This window comes from Malus domestica, chromosome 06 (genome assembly GCF_042453785.1).
Source record: "Malus domestica chromosome 06, GDT2T_hap1".
Taxonomy (NCBI): domain Eukaryota; kingdom Viridiplantae; phylum Streptophyta; class Magnoliopsida; order Rosales; family Rosaceae; genus Malus; species Malus domestica.
In genome coordinates this window covers 7,201,549-7,223,605 of record NC_091666.1, presented here as the reverse complement: position 1 = coordinate 7,223,605, position 22,057 = coordinate 7,201,549, and the positions used below count along the sequence as shown (strand labels likewise).

General features: G+C 37.3%; 1 protein-coding gene across 1 annotated transcript; it reads right to left on the bottom strand.

Moving 5' to 3' along the window:
- Positions 1-9,347: 9,347 nt before the first annotated feature.
- LOC103432977 (ethylene-responsive transcription factor 5-like) lies at positions 9,348-10,919 on the bottom strand. Its single transcript, XM_008371197.4, has one exon. The coding sequence runs from the start codon at positions 10,782-10,784 to the stop codon at positions 9,786-9,788; it is 999 nt and encodes a 332-aa protein (XP_008369419.3). The 5' UTR covers positions 10,785-10,919; the 3' UTR covers positions 9,348-9,785.
- Positions 10,920-22,057: the final 11,138 nt, after the last annotated feature.

Here is a 22,057-nt window from a genome sequence, read left to right as displayed (position 1 = left end):
AAAGCATTGAGTCGACCTTGAGGTTTCCTACTCAGTGCATCAGCTACCACATTAGCACGACCCGGATGATACTCAATAGTGCAGTCATAATCACTTAACAATTCCATCCACCTTCGCTGACGAAGATTAAGATCATGTTAAGTAAATAGATACTGAAGACTCTTATGATCTGTGAAGATCTTACACTTCTCACCATATAGATAATGCCTCCAAATTTTCAAAGCGAAGACAATGGCTACCAATTCAAGATCGTGAGTAGGATAATTTCTTTCATGAATCTTCAACTGTCGAGAAGCATAGGCGATCACCCTATTATGTTGCATCAAAACACATCCCAAACCATTCAAAGAGGCATCACTGTAAATCTCGAAATTACCGTTATCATCAGGAAGTACCAATACTGGAGCATGAGTGAGGCAATATTTCAATTGCTGGAAACTTCACTCACAATTCTCATCCCATTCGAACTTAACATCTTTCCTGGTCAACTTCGTTAACGGCAAAGCAATCATAGAAAAATCCTGAACAAACTGTCGATAATAACCTGCTAAACCAAGAAAACTTCATACCTCCGTGACGGTTCGGGGTTGTTCCCAATTCTCCACTGCTGCTATCTTTTGAAGATCTACTTGAATTCCTTGTACCGATACAACATTCCCCAAAAATGCCACTTCAGTCAACCAAAACTGACATTTACTGAACTTGGCATACAACTGATGTTCCCTCAATTTCTTTAATACCAAGTGAAGATGTCGAATATGATCTGCTTTAGACTTAGAGTATACCAGAATATCATCAATAAAAACAATAACAAATTTATCAAGATATTGTTGGAATACCTCATTCATTAGCCTCATGAAAGCTCCAAGCGCATTAGTCAACCCAAATGGCATAACTAGAAATTCATAATGTCCGTAACGGGTTCTGAAAGCCGTCTTAGGTACATCTTCATCTTTAATCTTCAACTGATAATAACCAGATCTCAAATCAATCTTAGAGAATACACACGCACCTTTCAGTTGATCAAACAAATCATCGATGCGAGGCAATGGATAACGGTTTTTAATCATTACCCAGTTTAATTGCCTATAATCAATGCATAATCTCAGAGTTCCATCTTTCTTCTGCACAAATAATACTGGAGCTCCCCAAGGTGATGAACTAGGTTGAATGAAACCTTTATCAAGTAATTCTTGTAACTGAATTTTCAATTCTCTGAACTCAGCTGGAGCCATTCTATATGGAGTTAAAGATATAGGATTTGTACCTGGAAGCAAATCGATAGAGAATTCCACATCTCTGTCTGGAGGCAATCCCGGAAAATCATCGGGAAATACATCAGGATAATACCTGACCACACCAACTTCTTCTACACTGCTAGGAACAACATCATTTAATACCACATGTGCTAAGTATCCTTAGCAACCTTTCGATAATAACTTCATTGCTCTTATGGCAGAAATAACGCCATGTCTCACCCCACTTCTTTCACCCACAAAAGTAACCTCGGCTAGTCCAGGGCAATAAAAAGTAACTGATTTCCCGTAACAATCAATATGGGCACGATGATAATGCAACCAATCTACTTCGAGAATCACATCAAAATCCATAATATCTAATGCAATAAGATTAGCTAGCATAACTACACCCTCTACCATCACTGGACACCCCGGATAAACACTATCAACATAACATTTATCTCCTCTAGGCATGGCAAACTCTAATTCAAACCCTAGGGGCGAAGAGTGAGGTTGAGTCATTTGAGCAAACGTATGAGAAATCACAAAATGCGTAGCACCACAATCAATCAAAACTCTAGCAAAATGACCAAGAACATTTAACGTACCCATGATGAAATCTGGATGGTTCTGAGCATCTTGCAGTGATATGTGATTAACACGTCCCTGAGCTTGCTGTCGTCCACCACGACCTCTGTTGCCTTGATTACCTCGCCCCTGAGAAGTACGCCTCTGGCCTAACTGATTGGACTGCCTAGATGATCCTACACCACTAGCAGCAACCTCTCCCTGACGGGGCTGACCTCCCTGATGCCACTGAGATCCACTAGCTAGCATGGAAGAATAAGAAGCATAACCCCCAAGGTCTTGGGAATACCCAATCTGAGAATAAGGATCATGGGGATACTGATACGGTCCGGAAGCATAAGGAGCAGCATCACCCTAGTAGTGGTAAGCACCACCACGACCCGACTGGCCATAACTGCCTGGTCCAAAGCTCTGCTGAATCGGTGCTGGAGGTGGCATAGTGGTCTGCTGAGGTCTCTGCTGACCCTGGGGACACTGAGAAGCCCGATGTCCCATTTGTCCACAAGTATAACAAGCACCACCACTTCTCCTGCACTCACCATGATGACGGAAATTACAACGGCAGCACCACGGAGCACCATAACCACCACCACCACCGGAATCCCTCTGCCTCTGAAATCTGGGTCCACCAGAAAATCTTCCACCACCTCTCCTCGGGCCAGTGATACTAAATCCTCCACTGGAAGAACTCGAACTCGCTCCACTTTTCTTAAAATTTTGAGTCTTACGAGGTCCCAGAATGGAGATACCCTTACCTTTATCATCTTTCTTCTGACCATTATTCTTGTCCTCGTCATCCTCACTGTCACTAGGAAGATTGTCGGAGTCCTCCATCCTAACCAAAATCTCGAAAAACTCATGATAATCGGCGCAGGGAAGTGCACTGGCAAAAGTCCGCCATTTTCTCTTAGTTCCCAACTTAAAACGTCGAAGCATCTCTACCTGATTACCAGCTATCAGGGTCATAACGAGACAAGTCAGTAAACTTTCTGTAGTATTCATGCGCTGACATATTCCTTTGCTTCAATCGAGTAAACTTCTGCTTCTTGTGATCAATGTATTACGGAGGGACAAATCTTTTCTTGAAATTCTCTTTAAATACTTCCCAATCAGCTGCCATCTCTGGGGACATAAACTAAGTTTGATTCCTCCACCAACCTGCCGGCTCTCGTCCCAAAAACCAAGTAGTGGTCTCAACCCACCTGTTAACAGGAAAGTTCCATTGACTTTGCATCACCTGAAACGTCTTCTTAATATGGTCTAGCCATTTCTCTGCCCCCTCATTACCCATAAAACGATCAAATTTCAGATTGTACATAGTCTTTAGGGGTGTCCTTTGAGGAGGGGGAGGAGGACGAATTGCATTCTGAAAAGCCTGGGCCATTGCTTCCCCTAACTGAGTGATATCAGGGAAATTAGGTTCAGAAGTATGGCGGGATTCCCTACGAGGCGGCATAATTCTGACAGAAAACATCAAAAGATCATTAGAGCATTAACAATTATACAGGACTGCAACCTAGGCTCTGATACCAAACTGACACACCCCGATCCTAGAATCAAGGCGTGCTGACCGTCACGTGAGCGTGACGTAGCCACAAGTGCGACACGGAAGCAAGAGATAAGAGACATATGAAAGAATTTAAACCACCCACTAGCAGTAATATCCTACTAGCATAATAGAGAGAGTTATAAGGTAAAACACACGAATTCAGAGCGTAGATACTAGGTGCAGTCAAGTAGGACAATAATTAAAAGTACAACACCCGCATGTGAGTCCTACATGCAGAACGTCTGTTAGAACGCCGAAAAAGACCTCGTGAGCCACCAACTGCTAACTAGAACCTGGAGAGGCGCAAAACAAAATTGAGTGGGTCAGTAAAACCAAACATTTTCCAAAACATTTCATTTAAAATATTTCTAACCCCTCACTGTAAAACCTGTATACTTTCCCAGAAAATAACATAATAGCATATACCGTCAAATCTCAAATCATTAATCTTTATCAAAACCAGTATTATGCCAAGCCATAATGTCAATGATTAAAAATATGGATGCATCAATATGACAGATGATATAATGAACTAACCGGAGACCCTATAATGGTCCTGTAAGGCTAATTCTAGCTCAATATTCCCCCCAGCCGGAGTCACCCAAGTGACCTATACGGCCCTACTCTGCACGTCACTGGGAACTACGTAAGGTAGTCTGTACGATGGAAAGGTGTAAGAATACGCTCTAGTACTTCTCTCATCAATCATCGGCGCACATAAACTAAGGTTACCCACTAGTCGGAATCACCTCTAGCGATATATACGACTAGCATGTCAGAACCCTTACATGGTCTGTACGACATACACCTACTTGGATCCAAGGCAAGCGTGCGGTGCGGTGAATAATATAAGCACTGACACCAAGGGTGCAGGTTATGAGCTTTCAATGCAATTCACATAATATAAATCATATAAATAACATAAAACTCACATGTGCGTCCACAACGTCAATTCATAAATATATGCATCAATTATCAATTCAAATATCTCATTATATGCATGCATGGCATTTTAAAACGTACTTTCATATAAATTCATTTTCTGGGAAAAACAATAGTATATAGGTAATATGAAAACAAAACTGCCCACTCACTGGTAAGTCGATGGGTCGTAACCCCCGTGACGTCCCTGGATGCGCTCGTCCTCGGGATAAGTGTCACCTATATGCGAAATAAATATAGAAACGTTAATTAAAACACATAACCAATAATTCGAAATAACTTCTCATACGATGCTCAATTTAGGTATATGAATATACCACAGTGGCCTACTCGACGTCACGGATGTCGAGGAATTTTTAGAAAAATTTTCTGACGTGGCACGCGCCCCCACGTGCCAAGGCAGGCATGGGTACACGCGGGCTCACGCACGTCTTCTTGCTCGCTAGCTCGCCGGATTGAGTTTTCCGGTGGCCGAAAAACTGGGCAATTTTCAAATGCCTTGTTCTCCTTCGTTTCTCAACCGTTTTCTTCGAATTTTATATCAAATTGAAGCCCTAAACATGTAGTTCCACGCTATACTACTTTAAGGCTCTAAAAACAACTAAATCTCACTGGAAAAATCCAAGAAAAACCGGCCAAAGTTGAACCCAGTGATCCCGACGTCCAAAACCTTTAAACGAAGCACTCCGAGCTTCCTTAGGACCTCACTAAGCTCACTACAAGCTTAGAATTCCCTGAAAATCGACATACTACGATTGCATGAATAGTGACATAAAATGGGGGTTCGGGTTTCACGTGATTTCGAAGGTTTCACGTCCTAAAACCAACACCAATCGACTCAGGAGGTTCAAAGGATGAAGAATCATACCTTTTTGGCGTCGATCCGCGACGTTTTAGAGGGTTGGGGCTTCGTCCGTACGATTTCGAGAGGGAGAAAGTGAGAGAGAGTCGTGAGGGAAGAGAGAGAGCACGGGGAAGGAAAGAGAGAGTTTGACAAGTTGTGTGGTCCAAAGCAACCCTAGCCACACAAACATACATACCAATTAATCTAACTTAAAACAATTTTTTTTTTTCCAAAAGTTTATGAAATGTGTGTATTTAATCCAAAATATATCACACACACACATAACTTAACACCCGTCAAGGGTGATTCCGTCATTTCACGTCCCCGATATAAAAATCCCGGGACGGGCTGTGACAGCCGCTCTTACTTAAGACATAAAAGATAACTTTCATTTTGCATTTATTCTTTCAATAAATTGTAGAGACTTGTTAGATACTAGATGAACAATCATTATATACTTGTTTCCCATATTTTGAATATGTTCTAGTACTTTGTAATTTATATGTCATCTTATTTTGCTATTTATGTAACTCGATACAAGTATATGTTTTTTAAAAGTATAAGTAGACATTTATTTATATGTTATATAATAATTTAATTAAAATTAACATAAAAAAAATAAAAATAAAAAGGAAGCCTTGGCCTTGCTTATATGTCTGGGCTCTATATTTATGTTCGTCGCCTGACTACCACCTAACGCTTTTTATAACCTTAATATTCATTTAGGTAAATCGTTGAGTAATGCCAATCACCGCCTCTCATGCCAAGATAATTATGTATAGTTTGAATTACAACTAGATAGTAGTGTAATGTTCATGTCTAAAATTTCCTTGAACTCGGTCTATCAAGTTCAAAGTTAAATGAAAATTCTCATAATGTTGATCTGAAAAAAAAAAAATTAATATGAATATGTCATGGATACGAATCTTCTATTAATGTGATATACGTGGGATCTGAAATTCGACCATGTTGACATATCTCACATTGACCGTATCTCTGAGAAAAGAAGAGTTTAAGGTCTGGTTTGGTACTGAGGTGATTCTGAAAAGAAAAAAAATGGTATCAAAAAAAAGCTGGGTGCTATTTTTGTGTTTGGTAAACATTCAACTTCAGCTTTTTTTCACAGTTTTGGGTGAAAAAAAAAAACCAAAAACAAGAAGCTGCAAAACCTAGCTTTGAAAAACCGGCTTTTTTCACATCTGTTTTACATAAAAGTTTACCAAACACTATAATACTGCTTTTTTTCAAAAGCAATTTTACAAAAAAGTTTACTAAAAACTCTGCTGCTTTATTTCACAGCTGTTTATTCTCACAGCACAGCAGAAGCAGCTTTTTTTCAAAGCACAACAATACCAAACTAACCCTAAATACCCTAACATCTCTAACAAATATTGAATTTTTTTGTGATAAAACTCTACATCTGATGCATTGTATAGATGATAATTACCAAATTAAAGATTACAGCACAAAACCTTACGAAAAGCCTTTTCTAATATGAAAATGATTATTAATTCTTGACTTTGTATGTCATTTTTTTTTCTAGAACAAAAAAACAAAGGGACAATTTCCAAGTCTATTGAGTGGCGGTCTGTATAGATTTATTGACTTCATAGACATATCACATGAGCTCTGAATTTTTATGGGTGAAGCATCACATCAAAGTAGTTATTATAGGAAAAGGACGGCTAAAGGGAATTTCTTCTCATTAGGTTGTGATTAAATAATATTAACATAGATAAATTACGACCTTTTGAATATGAGAAGATCAAATCAAAAGAATATTTAAAGGAAAGAGAATCATACTCCTCACGTTACATTATGAAGCTAATCATTGGCTTGCACGCTATGATTTGTTGTTGGACCGAGAGAGTGGTATGATTTGAAGAATCTCTTAATTTAATTGACGATTTCTTTTTAGAATTAAAAAATACTATCAATATATAATTTATTGGTGCGGTGGTACTCTTTTTCTATCAACAGCGAGGTCACCCTAATGTGCTCTGGACAAGGATTGTCTGCCCTTCAATTTTCCATGTTCTTTCATGTTTTCCTGTTTTGTGTGGTCACGGTTAAGCCACGTTAACATTTTATATTATTTTTTTATAAAGATAATAAGAAAAAAATGAATAGTAATATAAAATATTGACGTGGCTTAACCGTGACTACACAAACAGGGTGACTACACAAACAGGAGGGCATGGAAAAAGGGAGGCAGACAATCCTTATCCATGTGCTCTACATATCTCTTTGTAAGAATCTGGTCAAATTGTCAGTGAATTCCATACTACTTGTAAATTCCATAACTAAATAAAACGAATGTTGGTCAACTTGGTAGAGTTTTGGAGAGCAATCTTTTGGTGTAATTAGAATATCATCACGTGATGTTACAAGTTTACTCAAATTATAACACGTATATTTGTTTTTATTAATATATTGATGTTAGAAGTGTGACATTTAAATAACGATGATTATAATTATGTTAAATTCTTAAAGCAATTATGTAATAATATTTTCAACGAGACTTTTTCTTAGAAAAAAAAAATTGTTTGTAGTCGAAGAAAAAGTGTCGGAGAAATATTTCCGTTTTTAGAAATCAAATGAAATATAAGAATATACTTCTCACCATTAATACTGTTTCAGGCAGGAAATTTGGGATTTGGGTCGAGAAGGAATAAAAGGAAATAAAGATGCAAGTCTTGGTCCAAAGGATGTGGGATTATTGAAAGATCAGGATGGATTTTAACAAGAATTGAATTATTCTAAGGATTAAGGCATGTGGCTACTCAGATGAGGAATGAATAGAACACATAAGGAGACTAGGTTTAGAATCCTAGTTCAGGTCGAAGAGACCAAAACTGGGTAGAAAGAGTTTTGGCATAAGAAAGGTCTGATGAGATAACTGTCAAGAATATCCAGGTGCCTGTTGAAGAGCCAGTCTTAGTGGGAGTCTACTACTCACCAAACTTGGCCCCCACGAAATTCATCCCTATAAATATGATGAGGATTTGCAATGTAGAAAGGAACCTTCAACTCACCACACAAATTAACGCTCTACACCAACCCTCTCAACCATTAAGAAGAATACTAATTGCTCCACGAACAAGCCATCACAAATTCAATTTGGTTAAAAAGATTTGGGTTGGCAGCCGAACGATGATTACAGTTTGGTTAAATAGAGTTTTCTAGAGGCAACCAACGAAGTTGGCATTTGGTTAAACAACACTAGAATTGCAAAATCAACTTGGCTTAGGAGTTTTGATAGTTTGGTTAAACAACAAGTTCTCTTCTTTTTTTCGACTGTTCATCTATCCCAAGTCTCTGCCGCAAATAATCTTTGATTCTTTTGCAGAACAAGACCACTTCCTTAGTTTTCTCGACGAAGTGGAGTGTTCTATTATCGGTTATTCCCTTGTGACATTCAAAGTTTAGCATATTGATGGCCGAACCATTTTTACCATAAAGACGCTCATCTTCTTTGAGTATCTATGTCCCAACAATCTAATTCCAACTCGGTGTACCTACATTCTCACTAATATAGTTGATGTTGCTAAACCCGGTGTACAGACTTAGAGAGTTGCAGGAGTCAGAAGTCAGGAGCAGATTCCATCATACCACCATCACCCTAAGAAGTATTCGTTTGGTCGAGCTCGATAGCGCATTGGCATGCCCACACCACCTTCAGAAGTATTTGCTTGATTTTCTTTACAAATTTAAAAAAAAAAAAGTGTGCATATATATATATTTAACAAACAATAATTTCTACACTAAGAGGTGGTGGAGAGAGGGTAAAGCCTTACAATAGGATGTCATAATAATGTGGTTCAACTTTAGCCTTGGCAAGAATCGAACTTAAGACCTCTCACTTATAAGTGCAGCAAAATACCACGCGACAGTAATACTAAGAGACATGTATATGTTATTAAAAAATAAATGAAACGCTGAAATATAGAAATAATTGCTATCCTTTTTTTATCCAATTTTTTGTTTAAAAAACCATTGGGTATTAAGTAACTCACAGATAAAATTTGACCCAAAAAAAAGGTAATTCACAGATAAATTGGATTGAAAAAGAGTAGCAAACATGCTAACTTTTCTTTTCATGATATTTTGATACGAAAGTTTTCGATGGAAGTTATTATGTGTAAATTTGTTTAACGTGGAGCCTTAAATAAAACTATTTACGAGAAGCTTAAATGTTCAATCCAATAAAATTCAAGTAAACAGAAGTGACAAGAACATATCAAATCAATCACACCCACTAGTCCCACCAGATCAAGATTTATTCAAACAACTGCCGTCTCCGTTGTCGGAAAATCTCACGCACATATATCATATATGTACGGGACAATTTATATACTTTGTTTTCTTCTTTCTAAATAAAAAAGGTCGTACCCAGTGCACAAGGCTCCCGCTTTACGCAGGGTCTGGGAGAGGTGAATGTCGGCAAGCCTTACCCCCATTTATGGAGAGGCTGCTCCCAAGTCTCGAACCCGAGACCTACCGCTCATGGGCGAAGACACTTGCCATCGCACCAAGTGCGACCTCTTTTCTTTCTAAATAATTCAAAAAAATAAAAATAAAAAACCAGCTTCTAATTTCTAATCACACACCAACGTTCAATCCCTCATACGACCATAAGCTGTGGACAACCCACGGCTGGATGAGGAGATAACGGCGACAATGGAGGCACGTTAAAAACTCCTTTCACGTCCTCCTTCTCTGAGTCCCAGAACGCCATCCAACTTGACGGCGTCAATGGAGTCTCCGTCAACTTCTCCTTCTTTACAGCCACCACCACCTTCGCATCTTCTCTGTGTTCCTGACGACGTCGTTTTCTCTCCACCGACGCGACTGGCTCGGCCTTACCGGCTTCGAGCGGGAAGTTGAGGATCGCTTTGGCGCCGCGGAGCTTGAACGCCGCTCGATCGTATGCCCTTGCTGCCTCTATCGCCGTGTTGAAGGTCCCCAGCCAGACCCGGGAGCCTCTGCGGTTCGGGTCCCGGATCTCCGCCGCGTACTTGCCCCACGGCCTTTGTCGGACTCCCCGGTAGTGCTTCTTCTTCTCTTCGTTCGAAATCGCTTTCTTAACCGTCGCCGGCTTTGCGGCGGCCTGGTCCGAGCTCGCGAACTGGATCCACTCTGTTTTGTTCGGGAGCGAGATGGTGAGCGCAGGCCTTCGGATCGAGTTGGCGGGTTTCGGATCCGTTTGCTTCAGAATTTGAGGCTTTTGCTCAAATTCAAAGTAATCGTCGCTGACTAGAGGCTTTGAATCGAACTCGAACGAGTTTTGCGAACTCAAATTTGTGGATTTAGGAGTTGTGAGGTCAATTGCTTGGGGTTTTTCTTCGAAATCAAAGAAACCGGCGGAGTTAAACTCGAAGATGTCACTGGAATCCAAGTAATCGGAGATTTCGATGGAGGAGTCGAAAGTGGAAGATGATTTGGAGCAAAACGACTCGGATTGGGACCTGGAGAGGTCAGAATTGTCCTCGGGACTCCACTGGTTTTGGGTGAAGCTGGAACCGGGGTCACCGGGCTCCGTGGCGCAGCTCTTCACCGGGGAGAACTCGCCGAGAAGATGGTGTTTGATGAGCTCGAGAGCCGAGACCTGATCTAAAGCCATTGATAACAATTTTTTTAGCAAGTATCTCTTTTTCCTATCAATCTCTGAGCTCTAAGAGTTGTAGAGAGAGAAAAAGGGAGGGAGGAGAGAGAGAGATAGGTTTTGAATATTTTGCAGAGAGTGGAGATTTGGGAGTGAAATGGAAGATGGGGAGGAGGTGGGCATATATATACAAGTGGCCGAGGGTGGACAAAAAGGACAAGACCTTCATGTTGAGGTTCGATGAGGCAGCGCACGAAGCATCCTTTCACCTTTTCTTCTGTGGGGCCCATTTAGTCCTTTCCATTAGAAACCTTCTACTGCGTGACGTTGCGTAATTATTCTCCTTCGCATCTCCACCGTTGGATGCCTCATCTTACTTTCATTCTTTCATTTCAAGTGCTCCTAGGCTCATTCCGTTATATCTTGTTCCTGTGAGTTCTATAAGCATGAATAATTCTCGCTAAGATGTGTGCCTTTGAGTCTAATTTTTGAATTATTTTTCTTTTTATCCGAATCAGTTGAAAGCATACATGCAGCCAAACTCGATGATGATTTTCATTTTCCAAACACATCTTATCATGTAGTAACACGTAGTAGAAACAATCCCACATATTTTTATTTTTATACTCTCATGAAAAAGATTATGCAGGAAAATAAACACAATCCAGTTAAAAATATAATGTATCAAAGTTAACAATTATTTTTCGTTTTCAGATATATGTCATTATTTGCTTCGTTATTTTGTAATTTAGCATTATCTAGATTACATATTAATAGTATTCACTTTGTCAACCAAAAACTAATGAAATTAAAAATATAATCTTTCATACATAATTGGAAAAAAAAATTGTTAGAAAAGAAAAAAATGAGAGCATTAAAGTAATTTTGAACAAACAACTTTTTATTTATTTTTCCTAAATCTCATAACCGTGTCATCCAATCACGATTCTCTAAACTCTCTCCACTGCCAACACACCCTTTTTTTTTTTTTCTTTTTTTCTTTTCTGATGCCTGCATAACTCCTACCAAATAATAATAATAATAATAATAATAATAATAATAATAATAAGGAAAAATTAGGTTCCCATCCCTTATTTTCATATTACATTGATTGAAATCTTATTATTTTTCTATTTTAGATCAAGGTCATTTGACTTATTCTGTAACATCTCACATCGCCCAGGGGAGTGATCCTTAAATGTATATTCCCATCCCTACCTAGCACGAGGCCTTTTGGGAGCTCACTGGCTTCGGGTTCCGTAGGAACTCCGAAGTTAAGCGAGAAGGAGGCCAGAGCACTCCCATAATGGGTGACCCACTGGGAAGTTGCTCGTGAGTTCCCAAAAACAAAAACCGTGAGGGAATGGTAAGCCCAAAGCGGACAATATCGTGCTACGGTGGTGGAGCGGGCCCGGGAAGTGGTCCATCTCGGGCCGGGATGTGACATATTCCATGCCATCATTTAGTATTTAAAATATTACATATCATCATAAATGAAATCTCATCCCTTTTTGCATTTAAGGTAAAATAAACTATATGAGTAAGTTTAAAACAAGGAAAATCCATTTGAAATCCTCCATTCTTCTTCCCCTATGCACTTCCGGAATATACAACACCCCAAACCCAATTTTCTCCACTTTTTCTCCATTCCTGAATTGATCCAATGCATATATGTTGAATAAACCTATTGTGCTTAAAATACAAATTAGCATCAATGGTTTTATCAGCTTGTGAGATTTGTGTGGCATAGGCCAGGCAATGCAGGCATCGCTTTCTCAAGGAATCTAGTTGATTCAAACATGCAGAGATTGTAGAGTGAGCGGGCTATGTGAAAACTGTAGCATTCTAAAGTCATCTTCATTTGTTCTTTATATTTTTTTCTTTTCCTTTTATTATTATATATTAGTCTTGATTATTCAATGTCTGGTTGGCTACACTTTATATCCATGGATACATTTTTAATCTACATGTTTCGTTCTAATATATCTATTGCTATAATATGTTTTGGTTGGTTCAAATTCGTTTTACATAAATATATGGGTACAAAGTTTTTGGAGAATATTGTGTAAAATGGTTTTTAAGGTTGCTGCATTTTATGTATCCACATATGCATGTCTATAAAACAATGTGGTATGATGTACATTCTTTTCCTTGAGTTTTTAAATGTACCCATGAGTTTTCTTGTAAATTTGGTAGGTACCCATATGCTATTTATGTTATGGGTACATACACTATTTTTGGTCTAAGTTCACGGGTACATTGCTTTTGTATGTATGAATTCATGGGGTACATTATTTCCCTTAATATTACTCAATAAAATTCACAAAAACATGTGCAGTGTGCATGAATTTTTATTGTAGAAATTGTTTTTATTTTTTATTTTTAAGTCTCTTAATTCATGAGATTTGTACATATGATCCCATAAATTTTGTTGAATTTTTCAAATTTTATATTTCTTTTAGACTAGATCGATTGATTGAATCTCATAATACTAGAATTTTGAATTACATAAATTCTTGGATTTTAATCCCTTAAATGTTGGACTGCAATCAATATTTTAAATTACAGTTTATTATTTAGGATATCAAAAATATGACATGGAAATATAGTAATACTAAAATGTTGAGGTGTACAAAGTCAAAGGACTTTGATAAAAAAAAAAAAAACAATAAGATTTCAATCTAACAATTGAGTTGACTAGGGACCGGAACCAAAATGACCCATATCGTGGATGCTTCCAAAAATGGCATCTTTGCAGCAGAACATGATAATTATCCTCAGTTTAATCGCTCAGTGGAATCCTTACCAAAATGTAGACAAAGTCGTAGGTCATCCATGCAGGTTAGGACACGAGTTAATCAACATTAGATTTGGTCATCTCAGGCTTAATTATTCACTAATCTCTGTATTTTAATTGGAAACCTTTAATAATAATTTAAAATTTGGAGACGAAACTTTGACATTAACGTGCAAGAAAGTAAAATCCAACCCGAAGGAATTGCTTTCTCTCCTTGTCCTGTTTTGTTCCAGAAACAATTTGTTTCAAATTTTCTGCTCAATATTTTCATATTTTATTCATTGCTTGAATTATAATTCATCGGCTTCTGTAAAGCTAGCTAGCGACTTTATTTAACCGAGTAAATTATTTTAATCTTAATTTCTGCTAATGGATGTGTGAACTAAACATTTCTCTTTGATTTTCCGTTGCAACGTCTGAACATGGTAATCAAATTTTGTTCTTTTTTATGTCTTGTCTAAGTAATCAAAGTTCATTCTTCATCTACCTCATTCTCTACGTGCTTTAGAAACAATGCAAATTCTGCTTCATATAATATAAAAAAACGTATCATTGACCCAGAAAACGATATACAAATTATATTTGTTGATGTTTTTGGGAAGTAGTAGAAATATTTTATTTTTCTTCAATTCAAATACGTTTACGATTGTAAATTGCCTACCGATTATCATATCATATACATACACAGATTAAAATGAATATAACAACCCATTTCATACGTACTATTATTTTTTTTAACTGATAAATGAATTCTCGATTTGTCTCGACGATGCTTAACTTTTAGTATGAGCCGTGTCAAGAGCTTTATAAAAGTTAGGTTTCTTTACTCAAAATGGTCCCAAAAATTGTCATAACTCCTCATATTGGTCTTGAGATTTAAAATCTATAAAAGTGGTCTTTGAGATTGTCTATCGTCAATCATTCTGGTTTTTTTTTGTAAAAAAAATCTCCGTTAAATTGAAGAAATCACGAGTTCAAGTGCAGGGGTTGATATGACAAAAATATCAATTTAACGGAGTTTTTCACAAAACAGCCAAAATTATTAACAATGGACAATCTCAGATGTCACTTCTATCGATTTTAAATCTTAGAGACCAAATTGAGAAGTCATGCCAATCTCAATGGTCATTTTGGCTAAAAAGCCTAAAAGTTAGCATGTCTCGACGTACAAATTAAGAGTTTATATGCTTTGCATGATACATATTGTCGTGCCAGGAGCTTCATAAGTGTCCATTGCTAAGTCCAACTGTGAATTCATATCCTTCACAATTTAGCCATTTAGAATCGATACCATGGTTAATATCAAGCCCTATTAATAGACTTCAAGTGTACATGTGATTTTATCACAAAAAGCCTTGGTGCAATTAGAAGTAAACCTTGAATTATTGTTTTACTTTTTGATAGGAGATTCTCTTCACATAAGTTCTTGACTTGTGTTCGGGCAGGAATTTCACTAGGAAAGGTCCTTGGCTCGAGCACACAGCTCCTCGAGGAGTTGGCATTTTGGTTAGTTGTCGAGCTTCTTCTTGTTGAGAGGCTGCAAGAGGAAAACAAAGTTAGTTCTAAAATGTGTCTTTGTTGGGCCTTAGGTGTAGGCCTTGAGGCTCACAATCAAAACTTAGGCGTGCCACTGCCATCTTAGTATGGCAAATGTATAACAAGTGTGTTTAAGTCGATTACTTGCACTCCAAGTTATTCTGACTTCTTGTTATCAAAGGATTGTCGTAGATGAGTTAAGTCTACATTAAGTTGTTTTCTATGCCTTGAGACCAAGGACTTTTAGTTTATTATCTTGTATGCTTTAAAGGATGAAAGTCCAAATCTGGCTTAAGCCATCGATCTAATTCCCGTTCATCTTTTATGATAGTAAAACCATTAAGTGAACCAGATCTAAGAACCAATAGAGCTTCTGATCACCAAAAGACTGAAAATAACTTGAATATATACTAAAGAATACATCATACTACCAGATCTACTAATGGAAAAGACGAAACAAAGAGAGTTGGGCAAGGTTGAACGTCTTGCAGTCTATTCTCTTTGTGATTACAAAGGGTTGTGTGTTTGGAATGGATGGGTGGTAAGCAAGTTTACACGAGATAATCGATACTACGCCACTGGGGGTGATCGCAAAGCTTTAAACTAGACAAAATATGGCTTTTGTAGGGAGTTATCCTGAAAGGGATTGAGGTCTGGGCTGATTACAGCTTTTGTATGCAAATCCGGCTTGAGAGCAGAGTTTTTATGTTTGTTTGTTTGATTGGTTGAGTGTCCTTGTCTCTGGACTCGATTCTCCCTTTTATAGGCAATGATCTTGGTTGTTGCAAGCTTTGCCCGAAAGCACTTCAGTGAGTCATCACCTGTTTTACATGTTTTGCCATTCAAAAAGTGCTTTTGGGCTGAAAGTATGTTGATTTCCATCGGTTGTCACTTCTCTTGTAAGCACCTAAACTTTGCATTAATGAGGGACCGTCATATTGTCTTTGAGATAGATGGATGGGCTTGGTGCTGGGCCTTGGGCAAGTCTTCTTTCTTTAGTTCTTTTGGGCTTCCTTTCTTTTAGGTCCATAGTTTAAATATTAACCCAAACAACTTGTATTGAGCCAACATTACACCAACACGTATAATCTTTAATGGTAGAACTGCAAAATAGAAGATAAATATTATCAACTATTTCTTGGTTTAGGGATATGTATCAAATATTGTTTCTTTTTTTCTTTTATATTTTTAACTAAAAACAAATACTTGAGTATACAAATTAGACCTGATGCTTTTGGGAACCAAATTAAAAGGTCTCATTTAGACTGCCTCGACCAGTCTAATTGATAAAGTCCAATAGGGACAGGAGCCATTTAATATATTTCTTTGTCTGAGTTAATTGCCAATTGGGAAAAAAAAAACAAAAAAAAACTGATAAGAAAGTTCTGAAATTTAATGTTAGATCTACATTTTCACGCAAGTAGACACTTTCAAGTAGTGTATAGAAGAAGGGCTTACATTTTCAATGTCTTGTGGGGCATCAGTTTGCACAACCCAACTTTTATTTTTTTCCAAACGATAGAGATTTTGATTAGATTGTTATAATAGTGTTTATTTCTTCCGCATGAATATTGAATAATCACTCGAAAAAATACGTTACTTACAAAAGAAGTCATTAAATGCACCGCTCCATTACAACGTCAATGAGCATACGAAGCTCAAATGACTCCAACTGTGAAGCTAAATTATCAACAACGATACTCTCTCACTGACCACATCAGCTTCTCTCTCCCACCCCGCAACATACATAACAGCGTTGATGAGTCAGACTCCGCGAACAGCTTCTTGAATCCCTCCTCCTCACAACCCAAAGAATTAACACGATAATATTGGAACATTGTTAGCTTCTTTTGGTTAAAGAATAATTCTTTGTTACTTTCAAATTAAAGACTAAAATATATAGTTACGTGATTTATCAAAGAAAAATCGTGTTTAAAAAAAAAACTCTGTGGTTTGTCAGTAAAAAAAAAAACATCCTTTACATCCAAGAAATCAGATATTATCCGTAACATTATATGGTGAATAGTATCTTCAGGTACAAATAAAAGATCGAACATAAATTTCACTGTTGGTTTGATCACCTAACCCGATCGATGTAAACTCTTAATTAAGCTTGTGCCTTAAATGATGAGGTAGGGTCCTTTGGGTCAATGGATGGAAGGAGTCAAGCAGTGCAGTTTGAGCTATAATAATCCAATTGGGTCCCCAAAAACCGGCAATGGATCATCTCCGGATCCCTTTCACCAAATCCACCAAAATCACAAATTCGGGTTTTTAAATTTTGATCCAACGACTAAAGTTATTATAATTTTTAAAGTGGACCCCTGTTTGTAGCCGTTGAATCAAATTTCAAAAGCTCGGATTTGTAACCTTGGTGGACTTGGTGGAAGGGATCCGGAGAGGATCCCTTTCCCCAAAAACCACAAGAAGTCATATTATTTAATATATGGGGAAACTTAATATAACTCCAATTTTTTGAACTAATAGTAGAAATAGTCCAGTTTATTAAAATAAGTCCAATTCTTTAAATTTAATTATTTAATTATCAATAATTATCTCTTAAAAGAAAAAACTTATTGTAAAAATCAAATCTCTTCCTAATTATCTCTTTGATTATTTCTTTTTATTTATTTTTTTTGTTATTTCTTATTCTTCCTTCTCCTTTAACCCATTTATAGATTTTTTTTTTAAATTTTTTATAATCAACCTATATCACAGGTTAATTGTATTTATCTACCTATATAACACATTCTTTTTCATAGTCAACCTGTCATAGATTAATATGTCTTGCTTGTAGGTATATTATGTTTTTTTCTACCTTTTAGTTAGGTTTCATATCTCACTTATAGGTATAATATACATTCATATATTTGCTACTTGAGTTAGGGTAGAATGTTTTGCAGATAGATTTATGTTAGTATATTAATTTTTTTTTGTTTATAAGATATTAATTAGATATTTTGGAGTTGAAAAATGCATAATATTAAAAGATTTTAATTGATTTTTAATATTTTTAGAAAATATAAAAGGAGTATAAAAGAAATAAAAACATATAATTAGATAATGAGAGTCACTCCTAAAAACACTCTATGTTTTTGGACCTGGATCTAAAAGCCCCTTAATATATTTGATGAATAAGTTTAGAGACAAAACATTTAACAATTGAACGACAATTCTACCATGAGCTTTATGTGCGCGTGATAAAAAGTGAATATTCATCACGGGCTTAGCAAGTACGTTGTGGATAATAATATTTATAAAGAATAAATAGTGATCCGTTATGATAAAATAATATAATACCACAGACTTAGTTAGCACGTTGCAAAAATATTAAACCACCACGGGCCTTCAACGTGGTATAATTATTTTTTTATATCTACCACGATCAGTAAGTGTGGTAGAATTACACACAATATTCCCGCCCTGTCAAAATTTAAGTGAAATCCTTCTGAATTCCTATTTCTTGTGGCTTCCTCTTTATTCTCTGGGCAGAGTCCCACCTACGAGTGCCGACTAACTCCCCACCCATTCTTAGCCATCTACATTTTCCTATTCACCATTTTCCTCTCATTTACCCCTTGTTCTTTCTTCCCTTTCGTACTTGTTCTGGGAAGATTCCTTTCTCTCTCTCTCTCTCTCTCTCTTCTGATTTTAATTTTTTTCTCTGAGAAACTGCAATTATGGTGAGCTTCTCAGCCCTCTGAGTTTTTACTAATGATCTTCGTCAACTGCTAGTATCACTCTAAATCTCCCTGCTAGTACCCCCGACTGTTGTCGTTATGAGCCTCTGCTTCATTGGCTTCATCACGGCTCTTCATGTGTTCGGCAACCTGTACCTCCACCGATCTAGTGGCGGAACTTGAGGTCTGGGTCCTAGTTCGGATCGGGTTCGGATTCGGAGCTTAATCGGTAATTCAGTGATACAACTGCTTTGTTTTCGATATGCTCTATAAATTATCTCAGGGTTTATATTGTTAGGGTTTCAATTTTGTTTAAAGTTTGATCAAAATCGTGTAGTAAATATTTAACCTTTCATTATTTTGCATTCTGAATTTTGATATGCTATTGAATGATTGAGATTCGAGAATTTGATGATCCAAAAGTTTTGAATTTGTTAAAATTTTAAGATTAAAGGGAAAGAAGAATCGTGTAAACTTGGGAGATTCATAGTTACATAAACTAAGTAGACGTTTGCTAATAAAAATTGGACTTGAAGAAAAGGCATCCAAAGCAAAAGGGATTAGAGCTTTTAGAAAAAAAAAAAAAAAGGATTGCCTTTGCAATACATTGGCTACTGGCCCTTGATCCATTTTGGGGTGAAATCTTGATAAATGTAAAGATAAGAATTGATGAATGATCAACAAAATGTGAAGGGCTTGATTGTAGCCAACAATAACTAAGCTTCTTTCCTGCCCATGATTAGGACATTGATTACAAGGTATTATTTAGAGGCTTTCGTAAGATTGTTACAGAATGAATGCCTATTTCTGTTATTATCTTTATTAGAAGGAATGCACAAGTTTGGACTGGGGTTGAGTTTATCCACAGGGATCAGCATTTGATGCCTGTTGATCCCCTGCCAGTCACAGTAGTTTAGTATATCCTTGGGATAATCGGTACTTGGACGTTTTTTTTGTATATCATGTTATTGAGTTGAGACATGAGTTTGCTTTCTAAAATATATATTTTTTCTTGTTTTATCTCAAAGGCGGTTGGTGGTTCTAATTCATGGGGGTTCATAACTCCAATGTCAGCTATTACATCAACAAGAAACTACAAATTTGAAGTGTGTACATGGGTGGGCAACTGCAAATTTGAAAGGAATTTGTTTGGAGGTGTTCAAAGTTCTAAGTGACAATTTCCTTGTAAATGGAGGCGTATTTCATAATTGATAGATAGTTTCATATTTCTTAGGACATCTCATTGGTTTTATAGGTGATTTTGTTGTAGTTTAGTGTAATGCTTGTAATTCTTTTTGAACATGTGATCATTTAAAATTTTATTGTATTATAGTAATTTTGCAATTTTGTGGGTTTATATATATATTGTCAATTTATATATTGTTTTTAATTAAATATATATTTTTTTTTTGAAACTTTTGGAAAACTTTTTAGAGCAACTCCACCCATGGAGCCTTTCCCCCTGGCAATCCACTATTGAATCCACCATTTTGAACAGTAACTGCCTTAAATGAATAGTAACTGCCATTAATGAACAGTAATTGCCATTTGCATCTCCATCCTTAGAGCCCTCCCCCTAGCAATAAGCAATAAAATATTAGTTTTTTTTGTTTGTTTAAATAATACAAAATAAAATTATTTGTAATTTCGGATAAGATTTTTTAAATCGTTCTCGTTGCGCCACGTGTCATTTTATAAAAAAAACAATTATTTAGCCATGGATTTCGATAAGATTTTTATCCAATGTCATCGTGCCACGTGTCGTTATCTTTTGAGAATCTTTGACGATAGATTTTGATCAGATTTTAACTCGTTCAAAATTGCGCCATGTGTCATTATCCGAAAATATAATTATTGGAGATCGATTTCGATAAGATTTTTATCCAATACGATCGTGCCACGTGTTATTATCTTTTCAGAATCTTTGAGGATAGATTTCGATCAGTTTTTTAACGAATGACGGCATGCCACTTGGCCTTATCTACAATCCAATCCGGTCTGAATCGTCCATATAATCCACCATCCATCCTCACAAATCTCACACCAATTTTCTCAACATCTCTATCTCATTATTCATAGTTTCTGCTTCTTCTTCACCATCCATCATTACAATGTCTTCTTCTTCATCAAGGATGATGTGGGAAATCGATCAGCAAGAGGAAGAATTGTTTAACCAATCTGAAGGAATGTTCAACCTTCAAATAGCCGAAAATGAGATGGAAGAGGATGAGGATCGTAGAAGGAGAGATGACGAAACAAGAATGGCCAGAGCCTCACATTCCCGTCGAGTCATCCAGACTGTTGCTCAGATATGCAGGCCCAACCGTTCAAGAAACCTTGATAGAAGCAGGCAACGACGGGGTGAAGAGCTGTTGGACGATTACTTTGTCCATAACAGTGCATTTCCTTATACATACTTCAAACGCCGTTTTAGAATGGAACGACATTTGTTCAACAGAATCATGACTGATGTTTGCAACCATGATTCTTACTTTGTGCAAAAGCAGGATGCTTGTGGTGTTATGGGTCTCCTGCCTGAGCAAAAAATCACTGCTGCGTTGCGGATGCTTGCGTATGGAGCATCTGCAGACCAAGTGGATGAGATAACGAGAATGGGGAAATCAACCATTCTTGAGGCCCTGATGAGGTTTTGCGGAGCAGTCGAATCTTTGTACACCGCAGAGTACCTCTGAAAACCTACTCGCTGGGACTTGTAAAGGCTTCTGAAGAAGGGCGAGATGCGAGGTTTTCCTGGGATGATAGGAAGCATCGATTGTATGCACTGGATATGGAAAAACTGTCCAAGTGCATGGCAAGGCGCATATGGGGACATAAAAGGATCAAAATCTATCATTTTGGAGGCAGTGGCATCTTTTGATACATGGATATGGCACGCCTTTTTCGGGGTTCCGGGGGCTCAAAATGATCTCAACATCCTTGCCCAATCCCCAGTGTTCAACGACGTCCTGCAAGGAAAGGCACCAAAAGTCACGTACGTCGTCAACAGACGTAGGTACGAAGAGGCATACTACCTAGCTGACGGCCTTTACCCACGGTGGGAAACATTTGTCAAAACAGTGCCACGTTCGCGAAATGCAAAGGAAAAACACTTTGCAAGCTGTCAAGAAGGGTGCAGGAATGATGTGGAGTGTTGTTTTGGTATCCTTCAAGCTCGTTGGGCGATCGTCAAGGGTGCTGCCAGAATGTTCGATGTAGAGTCACTTTGATCCATCATGATGACGTGCGTCATTCTTCACAACATGATTGTGGAAGATGAG